Source organism: Trichosurus vulpecula, chromosome 7 (assembly GCF_011100635.1).
Source record: "Trichosurus vulpecula isolate mTriVul1 chromosome 7, mTriVul1.pri, whole genome shotgun sequence".
NCBI lineage: Eukaryota > Metazoa > Chordata > Mammalia > Diprotodontia > Phalangeridae > Trichosurus > Trichosurus vulpecula.
This window is the reverse complement of record NC_050579.1, coordinates 71932072-71950933: the sequence shown is the minus strand read 5'-3', so window position 1 is coordinate 71950933 and position 18862 is coordinate 71932072. Positions and strand designations below refer to the sequence as shown.

At 38.3% G+C, this 18862-nt stretch overlaps 1 protein-coding gene across 5 annotated transcripts in view; it reads left to right on the top strand.

The window, feature by feature from the left end:
• Positions 1 to 18862, top strand: part of CDC14A (cell division cycle 14A) — a 245106-nt gene that overhangs the window by 210639 nt on the left and 15605 nt on the right. The window contains exons 13-15 of one of the 5 annotated variants that reach the window (XM_036768496.1): positions 2857 to 2907; positions 4763 to 4885; positions 5761 to 6196. The exons of 1 other annotated variant lie outside the window; for it this stretch is intronic. In XM_036768496.1, the coding sequence (XP_036624391.1) occupies positions 2857 to 2907; positions 4763 to 4885; positions 5761 to 6196 (610 nt within the window). Of the gene's footprint in view, positions 1 to 2856; positions 2908 to 4762; positions 4886 to 5760; positions 6197 to 18862 lie in introns of those variants that run through there. 3 more of the 5 variants (XM_036768493.1, XM_036768492.1, XM_036768494.1) reach the window with 3 other exon arrangements.

Here is an 18862-nt window from a genome sequence, read left to right as displayed (position 1 = left end):
AAACAGTTAAATTCAAAACTTCTCCCATGATGCATTAGTAACTTACCGATGTATCATAGGATTATTCATATCGACCTTTCTTCTTTTGAAATCTGCCCATTCATATTCTTTGACCTTGTTTTTAAATCTCTTGGACAGTATCATCTGCTCTTATAGATTGTTATAAGCTTGATTGGGCATTTCTTTGCATCTCTGGTCTTACAGAGGAGCACTGGGAAGCTTAGGTGACATGTCTGGGGTCACGCGGCCAGGATGGAGCAGAGGCAGATCATCTTTCTCTTCTTTGCTCTGTGTTCCCTTTCTCCTAGCTTGAATATCAGACCTTGATCAGAGAAATTTGCTGCAAAGATCTCTTCAGCATTGATTTTATTTGTGAAAAAGGTTATCAGTTTTATGTAATCACCGTTGTCTATTTTACCTGCTCTATCCCTCTTGTGGTCATGAAATCAGCATCTATTCATAATTGTGAATAAGATCTCCCTTACTTTCCTATAGCCACTAATGCCCTCCCTCCCTAAGCTATCTTGTATACCTTATTGTATATTTGTGTAAGTATATGCTACTGCTCCCCTTAGAATGCAAATGTCTTGAAGGCAGGGACTGTTTTTCTTTTATTTTTGTACACTTAGCACTCAGCATAGTACTTGGCACATAGTAGATAATAAATGCTTGTTGGTTAATCAGTTGATGATCCCATTTGGAGTTTGTTTTGCTTAGGAATATTCCCTCCTCAACTCTGACCTCTGTCTTCCTTCTCCTAGCTCCTGCTTATTTCTTTGTTGAATTTGATGAATTTGCACACCAGGGTCTGTGCCTGAGTGTGTGCATTTGTACATGCATGCATGTGTGTGTTTTCAACCTACTGTTGCCTAGTTCAGATGAGTAAGGCTCATGAGATTCCCACTCCCCTCTACTCCATGTTTGTATACTCCTCTTCTGGCACACTCCAATTATGAAAAACAGGAAGTTCCTCTCCTTTCCTTATTTCTTCCCTAGTGCATTTCTTTCTTCCCTTTCCTCTCTTAAAACAAAGTAAATCAAGACAAAAGCAATGCCAAGTCTTGCTTTTTGTCTTTAATTCTGTTGTGACCCTTGAAGATGAGGCCTTTGTATCTTCTCCCCCTGTTAGAATTTAAGCATTCCATCATGATTAAGATCTTTCCAGTTGCTATAACGTATATATCTGTCAGCTAGGTGATGTAGTGGCTACAGTGCTGGGCATGGAGTCAGGAATATTTGAGTTCAGATCTGGCTTCAGACACTTTCTAGCTGTGTGACCCTGGGCCAGTTATTTAACCCAGTTTGCCTCAGTTTCCTCATCTGTAAAATGAGCTGGAGAAGGAAATGGCAAACCACTCCAGTATCTTTGCCAAGAAAATCCTAAATGGGGTCATGAAGAGTTGAATGTGACTGAAATGATTGAACAACAACATTTACCTGTCAGGATTTTTCTTGACTCCAGTGTTTCCATTTCTGCAGTTCTACCCAGCTTCCGATATTATCATCAAGGATACTTGAAAGTTTTCTGTTTTATTCAAGATTCATTTTATTCCCCTGTAAGGTAATGCTTCCATTTTTTCCAGATGAATTATTCTAGGATTTAAACCTTTTTATTTTGCCTTTTGGGATAGATTGTCTTCCAATATTTTCCTGCTTGCAATATTTTTAGGATAGTCTGGTATGATCCTGACTTTGATTCTTTGATATTTGAATCTTTGCTTTTTCTAGCCCCTTATGACATTTCTGCTTTGACCTGGAAGCTCTGGATTTGAGGTATATCTTTCTGGAGGTTTGTGGCACTGTGCCAGATCCAGATTCTACCCCTTCTTTTCCTCCTGGATGGTTTTGCTAGAGCCTGGTCTTACAGACCCTTCTGTGTAGTCTGAATACTGTTACCACTACTGTTGCCCTGTGACAGTTCTAGATGGGATGGCTGGTTCCGAGTCCTCTTCCTTACACCCTCCTCCACAGCTATGGCCTGTGTCAGAGAGCTGTGTCCAGTGTTGGAACAAGGACCTTCACTCTACCTGAATCCTTGTCTTTTGCCCTCGCTACCTGAGGTCCTAATACAGGTGCTGGCCTTGGTCTTGCTCCTGTGTACTTTTCCTCATGCAGTGACCCATCGGGTTTTGTTCCCTGCTGTGGGTCCTGATAGGCCTCAACAATATATCAAATATTGGAGAGCATGCTGGCTTCAGACTGTCTGGAGATCTCCGCAGCATCTTTGCCCATCTGTGTCTCTTCGGACAGTTACCTAACAGAGTGTGCCTTTGTCCCTTGCAATGACTTCGACAGGCCAGGGCTGAGTAGGCCTTGTTTGTTGGAAACCGAACTGGCTTCAGGTCCTGCAGTGCCCACAGATCATCTTCCTGTGTAATTCTGGTCTGGATGGGAAAAATTACTATTATTTTCCCTTTGGTTTTTATTGATCATTGTGTCATCTGGCACTGTTTTTTAATCTTTGCTGGGGAGTTTTTGAGGGGAGCTGCACTTGGTTTAAACTTTTCACTTCACCATCTGTAATGGAAATCTTCTTTGCTTACTTTTGGACAAAAAGTTATAGAAGATTCTTTCAATTAAGATCACAGCGGTGTTCTATTTGTGGAGTCAAGAAATAGCCATTTTAAAAGAACATTAGCAAAATGGAAAGCCAGACCTGGGAGAAATAAGCATTAAAAAAAAGCAAGCTTCTTGTATAAAAAGTCATTTAAAAAATTCTCCTTGCCAGTTTTCTGTTTTTACTAGTGTGACTTCACGAGGATAACATGTAATTGTCTGATCATATATTTTTATAAGGAAGTAAAATACTGCTCCCTTACTCTTTAGTAATATGTAAACATCTGCTTTTGATTTCAGTCGATTGGAGGAATTGAGACAGCATGCCAGATCAATATCACAGCCTCTCAGGTACCGATAAAGTCAGGTTTCTGGACAGCCTATAACTACAATCCTTTGGAACATTTCTCAATTTGGACATACTTAAAAACCAAAATAGCACATGGATTTGGAGTTTTCTAATTTGTGTCCTATCCATTTTGAATGAAGTGCTAATTGATGTCCTCAATGTAGAAGATACTTCAGAGTATCATGGATGTGGCTCTATGGCCAGAAGGGACCTCAGAGACGGCCAGTCCAACCTTCTGATTTTATAGATGAGGAAGCTGAAGCCCAGGGAGGTTAGGGGATTTGCCTGATGTCACATAGGTAACTGGCATCAGCGAACCCAGGGCCTCTGACTCCAAAAGCCAGTCTTTTTCTACTCTACCACATTGCCATCCGTAACTCATTTTCACTTCCAATCTCCATTTATTTCATTGTGGTTATACATTTAGAGAATGACCTGTCCATATAGCATTACTGCATTATTTAGACATTAAGTGGATACTTAGGCTCATAGGATTTAGGAACCTTAAAGATCTTGTCAGTTTACAGATGACTTTTCCAAAGTTACTGCTTTTCTCTCACTGAGTAGGAGGACTGTATTTCTACATGTCTAGATTTTCTTCAGTCAAATATTTTCCTTTCATTGGTCTTCTTTTTCTTTTTCTTTTTGGAGTGTAATCTGTTGCTCTGAAATGGAAAACCATGAATAGCTGCTTTCTGCTTATGGAACTCCCCCCTCCCTTTGATATCTTCTCATCCCTTCCATTTTAAGAAGGAAATGATGAGTCTTTTCCTATTTATGATTTTCTCCCTAGTTGTCAGCAGTATCAGGAATCCATCTGAAAGTTTTGTGATAGCCAAAGAAACGGTTAAATAATTACATCGGGGAAGGGGAATGGGCATTTCTTAAGTGCCTACTATGTGCCAGTCTCTGTGCTAAGCATTTCATAAATGCTAACTCATTTGATCCTCCCCACAGCCCTGGGAGAGAGAGAGGTGCCATTACTATTTCCATTTTACAGTTGGGGAAACAGAGGCAGAGAGAGATTTTTTTTGATGTTACTTGCCCAGGGTCACACACGCAGTAAGTGTCTGAGTCTGAGTTTGAGCTTAGGTCTTTCTAACTCAAGGCCCCCTGCTCTGTCTGCCATATCACCAGCTACGGTGTTTTCTTCCTCTTCTTCTTCAGTAGTTCTTATCAAACACTTAGAAATTTTGTTTGAGAGAATGCTGAGTGCTTGCCAAAAGATAATCCCCTTCAGTCTCTGGAAGCTTGAGAACATTTAATTTGTCTATCTGTTCCCATTCTTCTCTTAGTGGCAAAGTACTTTGTAAAGGAGGTGGGAGACGATGGAATGATGCAGTTAAATGAAGTCCCTGTTTCATAGAATGTGTTAAGAGAAAGGAGAGACGAATGTAGATTTTTGTTTGGGATTCAACACATTTGGTAGCAGCCTCATTAAAGGAGCAAGCTGTATCATTTCGAGTAAAGAACAGTGAATTTAGAAGACCAGACCATTCCAGTTACAAAGTGTGACCTTGGGCGATTAATTTAACTTAGCTCTCTGAACTTTTTTTACTTGTAAAAAGGAGATAATATTTGTACCCCAGACCTTAGAAGAGCATTGTAGGGAAAATCCTTTGTAAACTCACATGTGCTAAGCCATTATAATTATTAGGCCTCTTATAGTCACATTTCAGTCCAGTGTTCCTTCTATTATTAGACATCAGGAAAGGTTCATTGGAATGTTTGGTATACCTGACGTTTATTACCTTTATCTAGTTGGGATTTTTTTCTTATCTGTGTTTTAAAAGTTATTGAATATTTTTTGAAGTGTCTGACATGTAATGTGATGCTTTTCCCCACCTCTCCCCAAAGAGTGTGCTCTTCCTCACAAGGCTGCATATCTCCTTTGAAGCCCTCCAAGGTGGTATTGTCACCTTCAGCCTCTGCCAAGAGAATAAACAGAGGTTCATGCTCCTCAGGCTCCAGCACAAGGAGGTATGTTTTTTCTCTCCTTTTCCTTCAAGGTACTATCACTTTCCTGGAGTGTCAGGGTGAGAAACTGTAGTCAGTGTGGTGAAAGTGATTGTGACTACAGCAGCCAACATATGGAGCTCTGGGAAAGGGATGCCAAATGGAAGGTGGGGGGTACGGCCAGTCTCTATTTTGGTTATACTGTAGTAGCGACCTGCAGGGGTGGGAACAGGATATGGGGGCACTAGGAGTAAAGAGATATTTGGAAAGTTTTGTTCTGTCTCTCTGCCAGCATTAAATTAGGTACAAGACTTAAAGAGCAGAACTTTGTGTAAAGGCCTACCTTGTAATTTTCCCCTTTCCAGCGATTCAGGAAATAATCTTCAAACTTTGGCAGCCCCTGTGAATTTGTAATCTGTGAATATAAAATAGTATTTTCATTTCTTATTTCATAATGCACATGACATATGTGGTTGGAACCTAAATTTGTCAGTGACCGTTGACATAGGCTTCAGATTGAATGTACATTAAGTTAAATGTTGCATACTAAAATCTGTTGTTTCTTCTAAGAAAGCCATTTTCATTTAATTCATGCCCTGGAACATAAAGGACCCCAGATGTTTTATTTCAAGATCCCGATTCAAAGCATTTAGCCTAGCTTCTTATGCCTCGAATAATTTTTTTTGGCAGCAGAAGTTTGAGTCCCCTCCATATATAAACAACACATGATATCATCATCAAGAAAGAGAAAGAAGTTGTTCAATCGTCGTGTACATTGATCAGAATTGTCCTCATCACTTTCCCTTAGTGTCTTAAATAGATGTCTTAAAATCATGAATTCTTTACATGGATATGCATTGTGTATGTTTTTCCCTCCCCCCACATGTGTTTCTGTTCAGCTTTTCCATAAATACTCGACTAGCCAGTTCTCTAGGGAACCTGCATGCTGCAACAGATGATTCAGAGAGCAAAAAGACCACACCGCCCACTAGGACAGGTTACACAGTCAACCATTTCTCCAACCACTTGAATGGCAGCTCACAGCCGCCTGCCAGAAATTACCCTGAGCTCAACAACAACCAGTACAGCCGGAGCACCAGCGCTGGCACCACCCTGAACAACCACACCAGCCTGCACAGCGCCAAGGCCGATGAATACGTCTTTCGACCTTACACTGGCCTCTCTGCTTCTTCATCAAGGTTCCTGAGCCGTTCCATCCCCGTAAGTTCGCAGACACCACCTCTTGGTCAGAACCCTGAAAGAAACTTCTGTACCTTGCCTTCCCAGCCAAAGCTACCACCAAAGAAATTTAATAGTGTCAAAGAAGCTTTCTGATCCCTTCCCCCCTTTTTGAAACTGTCTTAACACATAAATTCTGCTTGCTCCTCTTCTTTTAGTAAATGCCAAATTTCAACCGGGTTTTTCTTCATTTTTTTCATTCTTTTTTAACTGTCACTCTTAGAAGGGGAACAACCTTTAATCTCTAATTTGTTCAAAAGCAAGACTTCTCATTTAAGTTACTTTCAGGTTCAGTTTTTTTAAAAAAATAATTTAGATTATATGGTGTCAATCTTATGAGTTTGTTTGATTTGTCACATTAAGTTATAGTGATATGAGCTATATCTTTCATGATATAAATGAATACATAAAATGACTATTTTTGTTTAAAATACAGCGAATGAATAGTATATTTATGTTCTGTCTTCAAAGCCTTTTATATTACCTAAAATTCATCAAATTACATGCGAACTAGAATCATAGACTTTTAATGCTTACACATATCCTTGAGAACATCTTCTTACCCTCTGATTTTATACCTGAAGAAACTGAGCCTTAAGTGAGGCTGAATGACTTGCTTTTAGACACACAACTAAGTAATCCCAGAGCCAGGATAAAGAAGCATTTATAGAGAGGAATACAAGAGAGTCTGGCCAGTAAATAGTTTGCCCCGTTCTGTCATGGAAAGAGGATTGATCTAGATAAATAAGTTCTTATTCTGCTCTTCACTCGATATGTACCTGGAACAAGTCTCTTGACCAGTCTTTTAACATAGTTCCATTTGCATTATGTTGATTTGTGGGCACAAATGAAATAACAAATGTGAGTAAGACTTTGAGCTTTTTGGCTCAGATGAGTTACAAGTCTAAGACATCAACGAACCTGTTAAAATAGGTAAACCTGATGAGTACTGTCTGAAAAGGTCATTATCTACATTTTCCATTTTGATACGTAACAGAAATAATAACCGAATACAGTTGATTGATCTCATATCTAGTTACGTAGAAATATCTTATTTTCAAGAAAAGCTGTCCTTCCTGTGTTTCTCCAAAGACCCTGAAGGAAGTTTTTATAGGGTTAATGTGAAAGTGATTGTTGAAAAAAAAAGAAGTGGGCAGTTTACACACAGAACTTTCTAACGATTGGGGATATCCAACATGGCATAGGCTCCCTTGCCAAAGTGGTGATCTTGCCAGCCTAGAAGAAAAGCAGTCTGTTTGGAGCCTGTTCTTTTCCAGCCTTCTGTCTCTGCCTTCAGAAGACTCATGTGTAAGGAAGCACTTTCATAAGTATTTCCACTAATTAGAGATGCTTTTGCCTTATCAAGCACTTCCTTTAAAATTCAAATACCCCCAAGAAGGACCAATCCTACTATTTCATAATCTTATTGTAAAGTATTTTAGCCAAGTCTTCTAAATCAAATTGCTGTTTTTATTAGAGGGGATGAATGAAAATAAGTAGATGTGACAGATTAGACAATGTATGTTAAAGTGCTGATCACGCTCTATAAAACACATGTGAATCAACAACACTATGCAAACCTATGTAACTGGGGTTTTTAAATGTAAATATTAATGTGTTTGAATTTTCATAAGTATGTTCACAAATCGTATATTTCACAGCAGGGCTCCTAAGTAAATATTTTTACAATTTGGTGCTCGTAATTAACAAAATACTTTTAATTTAAGCTAATAATTGTTCTGCTTCACAATAGAATTATAAACAAAACTATGACTCATTGATTTTGCTAATTGTTTTCAACACCTACAGACTTTAATATGCCCATTTTGGGATTAGGAGTCACATATAAATAAATACAGATTTATCCCAAGGAGATTAGAAAGAGCAGAAAGGTGAACATGAGTCACATTTGAAGTATGTCAGATATAAATGCCGGGGGAATTGGTTATTTGAGCTGAAATATCAGGCTAATTGCTTCAGTTTTCCTTCTTGCTACTGGAGACCTGAGAAATTTTAGACATCTCCTTTTACCTGATGTTGCTTTTTGCCTCTGATGATTTTTACGTAACATTTTTGTCTGTCTCTGTAATTCTTTATTTCTTTTCATCTTCTTCCACTCATCCATTCGTGGTTGGACAGGAATAGTTTTCCAATAACCGAATTTGAAATAATAGCCTGTGTAGGCAACTACTGCTTATACTCCCTGCTCCCCCAATTTGCCATCTCATTTTAAAGGAAATCATTTATGTATAGAGTTGTCCAGCATGACACAATTTTATTCCCTCCTTTTCTTCCTGCCTACACTAAATAAGGAGAAGCAAGAACAAGTCTTGTCCTTTTTTTAAAAAATATATTTCTTGGAAAGAAATGGCTGGGTATTTTGATCCCAGTGGATTGATGACAGAAAGCCTGGATTGGTATGGAAACTCCCATTTATGTGGAACAAATTAACTTGGGAAATTTATGCTGAATGCTAAGTTTAGTTTCTTTATTGTAGCAAGTAAAATAGTCCATCTTTCATTTTTTTCTAATGGTGCCAGCCATAACGATAGCTGAATTTGAAGATGAGAATCATGGATTGCTATATTGTATTAAGGTTTCTTGGAAATAATGCTGCCTAGCATAGTGCCTGGAACATAGTAGGCACTTAAAAATGCTTTTTGATCTATTGATTTCAAATGAACTGCTGGTGGGGGAAGGGTCTAGAGGGAATTTAATACTTTAAAAGCTACAATTACCATTTTTCTTTGAGAAGCTTCACTTGTTCTTTAGCTTTATGTAACAGTTCAGCCCAGAAAAACAGTACATGTAAAACACACTTCACTTATTCTGTCGTTAAAGCTTTTTAGCACACATGTTAAGAGGCAACCGTGAAGAACTCTTATGGTTTTGACAAAAATGAGGCAATTGTCAAACTTTGTTTCCATCTTTTTTTTTTTTTGCTTTTTTTCTAGGAGCAGGACAGAGCATCTCTTGTAGTAATGCTCTCATTCTGAATAACTTCATTTTCATCAACTACTGATTTCCTTCTAATTGGAGGGCTTTTCCAGTCAAGGGAATGAGTGGGTAAAATCTTCAAAGAGGAGAAAAAAAATTTGTTAAAAAATCAGAGTTGTAGAGTTCTGTCATATGTCTTAACATTTTTAAGATTTAAAATTTTTTACACTGTTCTTATATTCAAGTTGTGTGAGTTTTTTTTTATTGCTTCAGCTGATAAAGCAGTTAAACACATAGTTTCCAAAGGCCAAGAAATTCCCTTAAAAAAGTATCTTTGTTTTTCCCACGAGTGCTACTAGGAATTATAAATTAGCTTTAAGTTCCTTGTTTGCTACTTTCTTGGCACCTGAGTTACTTATGGTTTTATTAATGAGCACCAGTGAGAATATCCTTCAGAAAGAGAAAAACAAAAGAAATATAATGAAATAAATCCAAACTGCAACAGTCATGATTACAGCTGTGATATTTATATCAATTACATCCATTATCTCACTTGATCCTCACAAACAACCCTGAGAAAGGAGAACCCTGAGGAAGAATCATAAAGCTGGATTTGAACCCAAGGAGTCCTGGCACCAGATGCAGCACGCTATCCATTATACCTCACTATTTTTATGCCCTATTTATGTAGCACTATTCATCTGAAGATAGCAAGAGTTAGAACAGGCAAGTGCAAATATCTTCATACACCCTTGGGATTTATAAATATCATCATCCTCATTTTTTAGTGTTAGAATCTATACTACAGAGAATGTAGGTAACAGAATGGAATAGCGGATAGAACACTGAACTTGGAGTCAGGAAGGCATGTTTTCAAATTTTGCCTCAGATCCTTATTAATGTGTGACCCAAGTCAAGTCCCCGAACTTCTGAATGCCTCATCTGTAAAATGAGGAGGTTGGACTTGATTTCTTCTAAGGCCCTTTCCAGCCTTCAATCTATGATCCCAGATACAAGCCTAGTGGTCCATGTAATTGATAAGGATTCACGGCCCATCAGATTTCAGGTCTCTCATCTCGGCTACAGAACTAGGGACCAAGGTTTGTTTAGGACACTGGGATTCATTACTGCCTCAGATACTTTGTAGTTGTGGGATCTTGGACGAGTGACTTAATACATCGGCTTCAGTTTTCTCGTCTATAAAAAGTGAATTGTAACAGTAGTAGCCACTTTGCGGGGTTGTGGCGAGATAATAAATGCAAAGCACTTTATAAGCCTTCAAGGGCTAGATAAATGCTGGTTATTCTCTAGACTGGACGTGGCCTCATTAAAAAAAGACTTCTTACCTAGTTCACCAGTAAGTAGTAATATTTGTGAAGTACCGTTATTTAGTCTTAGATGTCAGTCTGTATACCCCTCAGAGGGTTACTTTCTCAATGAGATTTGGAAATACTGTCAGTTCTGCTTCTGTTAATATTTCTCAGATTTCTTCACTATTCTAATTGCCACGATCTGAGATTGAGTTCTGGTTCTGTATGACGAGTTGTGTGTTCTTGGCAAATAACTGAAACTTTGGACTTCACTTCTCTTACGCAAGGTGAAGTAGATAGATTAGATGATGAATGAGGTCCTTTTTGGCTCAAACATTACCTGATTCTGTGAATTACCTTCTAACCTAGATGATCTCTCTCTCCTGTTGTCTTCTGTGTCCCCCTCTCCCCTTTAATTCATTCAGCAAAACACTTCCAGATTCACCATCAAATATCCAGCTTTACTCTCTACCATTCTCTAATATATGAACCCTACATTCCAGTTATTCTTTTCTCCTAGGCTTCCCTACCCACCTACCACATGCCCACTCATTTCCTCCTCTGTGTTTCTTTCTCATGCTCTTTCCTGTCCCTAAAATATCCTTAGTCAGTCAGTAAACATTTATTTAATGCCTTCTATGTGCCAGACAATTTGCTAAGTTCTGGGGATTCCGAGGACAAAAGACAGTTCTTGCTTTCAGTGAGTTCATAATTAATGGAGGAGAGAGCATGCAGACGAACAAGATATATACAGGATAAATTGGAAGTAATGAACAGAGGGAGGGCGAGAGCATTAAGGGGCTGTTCATAGAAGGTGCAATTTTAGCTGAGACTTAAGGAAAGCCAGGGAAGCTAGGAGGCAGGGATGAAGAAGGAGAGCCTTCCAGGCATGGGGGAACAGCCAATGAAAATGCTTTGGAGTCAGGAGGTGGAATGTCTTGTTCCAGCAACAGCCAAGAGGCCAATGTTACTGGATCCTAGAGTATTTGGCAGGGGTGGATGTAGATAGGTGGTGTGGGTGTGGAGGTACAAGAAGACTAGAAAGGAAGCAGACGAGGTTATGAAGGGCTTTGAATGCCAAACAGAGGAACCGATATTTGATCTCAGAGGTGATAGGGAACCACTGGAGTTTATTGAGTAGTTTACCTTCACTTCTTTTTTGCCCCTAGCATACCTGTACTTTAACTCCTAGTCCACAATAGTATCTCCATGTTCAAACTCCTTTTGCACTTATTATTTGTATTTCACAACTAGCTCATTGTTATGTGCTGTTCTAGTTTTAAATTTTCTACTTCACGATTTAGTACTTTATCAGTATGTAACATCAGTCAATCAACAAGCGTTTATTAATTGCTTACTATGTACCAGGCACTATAAGCTCTGGGAATTAAAAAAAAAGACAAAATATGATCCTTGCTCTCAAGAAGCTCATATTCTAATGGGGAAAACAACATGCAAATAATTAGAGACATGCAAGACATCATGTAAATGAAAGGTAATATCAGAGGGAAGATACTGATATCGGGGGAAGCCATAAAAGGCCTTCTGCCAGAGGCAAGACTTGAGCTGTCTTGAAGGGAGTAAGGGAAGTAAAGGGGTAGGGGTGAGGAAGGAGAGCAGTTCAGGGATTGGAGGAGGGGCACCCCTAGTGTATTCAGGAGATGATGTCACCTGTGAAAGGCATTGAGTAATCCAGTGCAGCTGAATTGCAGTGTGGGGAGTAATAAAGTAGAAGACGACTAGAAAGGGGGTTAGGATAAAAGTTGTCTCTTGTTCCCCAAACTAGATTGTGAACTACTTTTGGGACTGTACCTATGGCTTTTGTACTTTACCGGTGCTAGGCAAATATATTAAGTATAATAGATGCTCCTTTGATGTTTGATCAAAGAAATTAAATTGCTGAATTGTTTACTGTGGTGCTGTTTGTTAACATTTAAATCAGGATGAAATTTACTGGACTGGTGCTTTGGTTAAGGGCCCAGTTTTATTTTGTTTACAAATTGTGCTTATGAAGACTCTGTGCTTTCCTTGGCGAAAGTGTCTATTACTACAAAATCTGTCTAGGATAAGCATATAATAGGAACACGGCAAAGTTTTCTCAGGATATTTTCTCAGAATATTCAAAAAATTTTAAGTTTTTAAACTCCTATGAACTAGAGTAGGAGTTAAATCAGGCATAGATTGTTAGATTTCAGCATTGGAACATTTTTTCCAGTTAAACATTTTTATTTATTTCATTAAATAATTCCTAACGACATGTAAAACATTTTTAACAGTAATTTTTAAAAATTTTGAGTTCTAAACTCTCTTCCTCCCTCTTGCCCCTCTCCCACCCCTTGAGAAGGCAAGCAATATGATGTTGAAATGTGGAGTCACAGAAAACAAATTTCCATATTAGCCCCATTGCAAAGCAAACATACACACACACACACACAAAAACCAAGAAAAAATAAAATAAAAAAATATACTTCAATCTGGACTCATGAGTTCATCAGTTCTCTGTCTCTGGAGGTGGATTGCATTTTTCATCATGGGTCCTTTGAAATTGTCTTGGATCATTGTTTTGATCTGAGTAGCTAAGCCTTTCACAATTGATCATCATTACATCATTACAACATTACTGTTACTGTGCACAGTGATCTCTCAGTTCTTCTCATCTCACTTTGCATTGATTTGTATAAGATTTCCCAGGTTTTTCTGAAACCATCTTGCTCATCTTTTCTTATAGAACAGTAGTATCCCATGCCAATCATATACCACAGCTTGTTTATCCATTTTCAGCTGATGGGCATCCCCTCAATTTCCAATTCATTACCACCACAAAAAGAGCTACTATAAATACTTTTGTTACAAATAGGTTCTTTTCCCTCTTCTTTGATCTCATGGGATTCAGACCCAGGTGGTATTGCTGGGTCAAAGGGTATACACACACAGTTTTATAGCCCTTTGGGTGTATGTAGTTCCAAATTGTTCTCCAGAATGATTAGACTAATTCACAACTCCAGCAGCATTGCATCAGTGCCCAGTTTTTCCACATTCCCTCCAGCATTTGTCATTTTCCTTTTCTGTCATATTAACCAATCTGATAGGTTTGAGATGTACCTGAGTGTTTTAATTTGCATTTCTCCAATCAATAATTATTTAGATCATTTTTAATGTGACTATTGATAGTTTTGAAACACTTGTTCATATTCTTTGACCATTTATCAAAATAGGGAATAGCTCTTCTTTTTATAAATTTGTCTCAGTTCCCTGTATATTTGAGAAATGAGGCATTTATCAGAGGACCTTTGGCATTGGAATGTTGTCATATCAGTAAGCAGCTGCTGAATGGATAGCAGATCTCTTAACATGCACTCCTTTCCCTTTGGAAATTAGTCCTACATAGTTCTCTTTATTTATTTTTAATTGGGTTTCTTCATCTTGCCCAGGCTGGAAGTTCAAGGACTACCTCCTCATAAGGATGATCCTACAGCATGGGAGCTTTGACCTGCCCCATTGACCTCCACCAGTTAATTCCTCCTTAGGCAACTTGGTGACTCTTGTTTCTGGGGCTAACCATATTGATTCTAAACTTAGTGGAAACACTTGATTGGCAGAGCCCACTATATCTGAGATTCCCTGGCAGCTGGAATTATAAGGCATTTTGCCACCAAACCCAGCACATAGCTATTTCTAATTGAGATATTTGCAGATTTGAAAAAAAACTCCAAATCTCAATTGTATTATTTCACTATATTATTTAAACAGTCTCCAATTTCCAGTAGTATTTCTTGACTTTTCCTGACTTTGAGTAGATATGTTTTTCCTTTTTCATTTCTCACTTTGAACACTGTCATCCTATCCTCACTTGAAGAATTATATTTAATCACTGAGACTTGAGTGTTATACCTTTCTATTTGTCTTTGATTTTTGATGTTGCTATGGTTTTTTAATCTATTCTTCCTGTCATGACATCTCCTTAAATTTAATGCTATTATTTAGCTGAGAGATTTTAATAATGTTGGGCATTTGAACTGAAAGTTTGTGTTGAGCCATAACTTTGACAGTCAAGACTCATTTATTAAAGACCTACTGTATTTCAGGCAATATATTAAGTACTGGGGATGCAAAGAAAGGCAAAAGACAGTCCCTCCCCAAGGAGCTCATGGTCTAATGGGAGAGAAAACATGCAAACGACTACGTACAACCAAGCCTTGTAGAGGAGAAATTGGAGACAACCAGCAGAAGGAAGGCACCAGCATGAAGGTGGATCAGGAAAGGTTTCTCATAGAAAGTTGTATTTTAGCAGGGACTTGGAGGAAGTCAGGAGGCAGAGATGATGAAAAAGAATCCTAGGAATGGGAAGAGAACATGTGAAAATGTCAAGAATTGGGAATAAGAATGTCTTGTGTGAGGGGACAGTAAGGAGGCAGTGTCATTAGATTAAAGAGTACATGGTAGTGATTAATATATAGGAGCTAAGATTGGAGCCCCAGATACTCAGAGCCCTTTCCAACATATTTATTCCATATTCTACTGCAACAGGACTTATGATCTATATATGCTTTGTAAAGATTTCACAAAGTTGGGTCTTCCCTACATCTATAAAAAGAGCCAAAGCAATTATAAGCTGTGTAATAGTGACTTATATTGTGACTTTGGAAGCAAGGAGAAAATAAAGACTAAAATTATGATGTTGGAACTGTAGAAAAACTCTTTGGCAGAGGAGTGGCAATAGCATTTTATAATTTACTACAAAAAATCTGGGTTCAGCTACAGAACTTATTAAATTTCCCGCCCCTGCTTCTAATTATCCTACATCAGAGTTGTCAAATTCACCAGTATGCAGCCTAAAGGGATCTGTTTCTATTTGAGTTTGATACCATTGTCTTAGATCATAGAATGTTAGAAATGAAAGGAACCATATGAATCAGGTAGCCCATTTTTGTCAGCTATTCTTTGCCCAACTGTTTTGCTTACATCTCTGATTTAATCAGTATGGGCAACTCCTAGTATGGAAATTCCCTTCAACACAATTGAGCAACTGGTCTGTAACTCATCCTAAGAGAGTGGCCTGGGCCCATGAGAAGTAAAGCCTGCTTGTTCTTGGTCATAAAGCTAGTATGTGACTGAGGCAGGACATAAAGCTGGGTCTTCTTAATTCTTAAGACTAAACCTTTATCTACCATATCATCCTCCTCCTCTCTTGCCCAGTGACCCCAGATAAAATGAGCTATTTTTGAGAATCTGACCATTGAGTATATATTATTTAGAGTATAAGAAAACATAAAATCAAAGGTCTATTAAGAAATGGGAAGAATTTTGTTGTTAGCTGACTCAAGCCACTGCCTAACTCTTGGTTCCAAGATTCAAAGGCAGAAATATGAGTGATGATAGCACGGTTATATGTTTGAATGTATGACAGAACAGATAGCATGTTTAGAATTGGTATTGAAAAGATACATTTGTTGGGGATTTTGTAAAGGGTATTCCTAGGAAGGAGCTAGACTGAATGGCTCTTGAAGTCCTTTCCAACACTAAGTTTCTGACTTCATTCTTAGTATACACCGTAAGTACACAATTGGTTTGGTCCATTTCTTGCCATACTCTTCTGTTCCTGAGGGAGGTTTGTTTATGTGATTGATCATAACTGAAGAAGTGTGGGAGAGAAAGGGAAGCTGTAGGAATGAGGAAGTCCCCTTATGCCTACCTAATCATAGCGCATTATTTCAAAGATCTCTGATTGTGTGGGTACTGCTAGCACTACTGTAGATTATATCTCAGTCTTTATGAGTTGCTATAGGCAGAACATTCATTATTCTGCAGAAAACCTGGTAATGAGTCTTTCAACATTTAGCTAAGCCAGTCCTTAAATGAAGGAACATATATATAGTCCCTTTCTAGGCCCATACTCAAAGTCCTTGTAGCTTGCTTGAACCACAATGACTTTACACTTAGTGCCATGGGCTCTCTCTACTCTAAGCCATGAGGGAAAAAATAGGACTTTAAGTAAAACGATGGTGATGATTCTAACTAATACTACTACTGATATTTATGAAGCTCTTAAAATATCTAGAATACTTAATACTCATTATCTCATTTGAGCCAACAACACTGGGAAGGGTGGGTACTTTGAGGATTACTATTTCTATTTTCCAGGCCAGGGAATTGAATCTCTGAGAATTGAAGTGACTTACCCATGGTCGCACATCTAATGGATGTCTGAAGCGGCTTTTGAACCTGGGTCTAACTGATTCCCAGTCTGTCGTTTTATCTGCTGTGGCATGCCTGGAGCCATTCATTAATGTGACCCGTAAATTTATAAGCTCCTCATGCAATGTGTGTGTATTTGTTCTGTTATATAAAGGTCCACTATTTCCTTTCTATCTAAAAGTTAAATAACTTTTTAAAGTTCAGGGCATAGTTAAATTGCTTTAAAGTCACTTGGCTGAGGGTTCCTGAGTCTAGTTGTTTTCCTCATTAGTCAGTCAGTCAATAGAACATATGTGAAGTGCCTGCATGTGTCAGGAGCTGTGCTAAGTACTGGTGATGCAAAGAAAGGCATAAGAGAGTCCCTACCCTCAAGGAGCTCACAATCTAATGGGGGGAGACAACACATTTAAAAAATCTGAAAAGTGGGAGGCAATGAGGGGAGAGTAACTGATATGGAAGAATGATGAAGTCCAGAGGAGTGCAGCCTCATGGGAATTGAAAAGATAGTTGGTCTTGGTATGCCTTTTAAATGGAGGATCTAGGAGGAGCTCTCTGCTTTCAACCTTCCACCCTTTCCAATCAGAGGGAGGGGCTGGCTCCAGGAGAAGGGGATATTGAGGAAGTATCAGCACATATAACTTATCAACCAATTAATCAACAAGCATTTATTGAGCACCTACTGGATGACAGCTATTGAGCTATGTGCTTGGGAACAAATTGGAAAATGAAACAGCCTTTGCCTTCAAAGAATTTAAATTCTAATGGAGGAGACAACACATATAATCAGTAATCAGGACTTGCTGAGACTGAATGAGAGAAACAGTGGACAGGGAAGGGTCAAAGATAACACCAGCATTTTAAGGTTGAATGCCTGAGAAAATGGTGGAGCCATTGACAGAAATAAGGTCGAAAGGAGGAGATACTTAATGAGGAAATATGAGTTTAGTTTAAACATATTGAACTTAAACATGTTGTTAAGGGCACGCAAATGGATGTCAAGGCTGAGATTGACACAAATTTTGCATAATTGTAGAATGTATTATTAAAGGAGTATTTAGAAGTGGTAATCATTAAGACTAAACTTATTTTGTTTTGGACAGTTACTAGATAAGATTAGATCACACAACATTCCTGGATTTTAGCTTAGCATTTGATAGTATCTCATGCTATTCCTGTGGACAATGTGGATTAGATAGTACAGTTGGAAGGATTCAGAGCTACTCAAATAGCAGTCACTAATTTTCCATATCAACCAAGAAGGAGGTCTCTAGTGGAAAGCCCTATATTCAAAAGTTTTAGGAATGCTATGAAAGGGAGCAGAAATAATATGTTTTCTAAATGTACAAAGAATGCAAAACTGGGAGGGTTAACTAATGAGCTGGATGACAAAACTTTTGACAGGCTAAAACAATAAGCTAAATGATAAAGATGAAATTAAACAGGAATACATAAACATGGGTTTCTACATGTTGGTTCAAAAAAAATCTACCTTTCTCATACAGTATGTCAAGACAATTGTTCCTGTGAAAAAGATTTGGGGGTTTTGGTGGATTTCAGAGTCAACTCATGTTAATGGTATGATGTGGCCGCTACAAAGACTAATCTAATATAGGGCTGCAGTAAGAAAATGAAAGTGATGTAGTGGGTTCTCCTTCACTGGAGGTCTAACTGAATGACCCCTTGTTAATGATGCTGTAGAAGAGATTCCTGTTCAGGTATGTACTAGACTAGATGACCTCTGAGGTACGTTCTAGCTCCCCAATTATTAAGCAATTCTGTGAAATTTATAGCAGACAATTGAAGTGATAGGTCTGAATGTCAAGGGTTAGTTAGGGCTTGAGATGTAGAACTAGGCAATAGGACTGAGAGTCTAGATTTATTCTTTGTTCTGCCACTAATTAATGGTAGATTAATGACAGTGGGAAAATGACATCTGTATACAAACTATAAAATTTGCTTAGTCAGAGAATCTTGGAGTTGGAGGGAATCTTGGCGATCATTTGGTCCAGCCTTCTCATTTTAACAGATGAGGAAATGGAGACCCGGGGGTCTTAAGTGACTTTTCTGAAGCTTTCTTTAAGATCCATTTCAAATCCAACTTTCTCCAGGCCACCTTTCCCAGTTCTCCCAGCTGCTAGTGTCTTCTCTCCTAAAGTTACTTTTTACTTACTCTCCGCGAATATTGTACATGTCTTTTTAGGTACATATTGTCTCCCCCTAGAATGTAGCTCCTTGGGGGCAAGGACTTTTTGCTTTTGCTTTTTTCTTTATATTATTGTCACACAGCACAGTGCCTTGTCTATAGTGAATGCTTAATGAA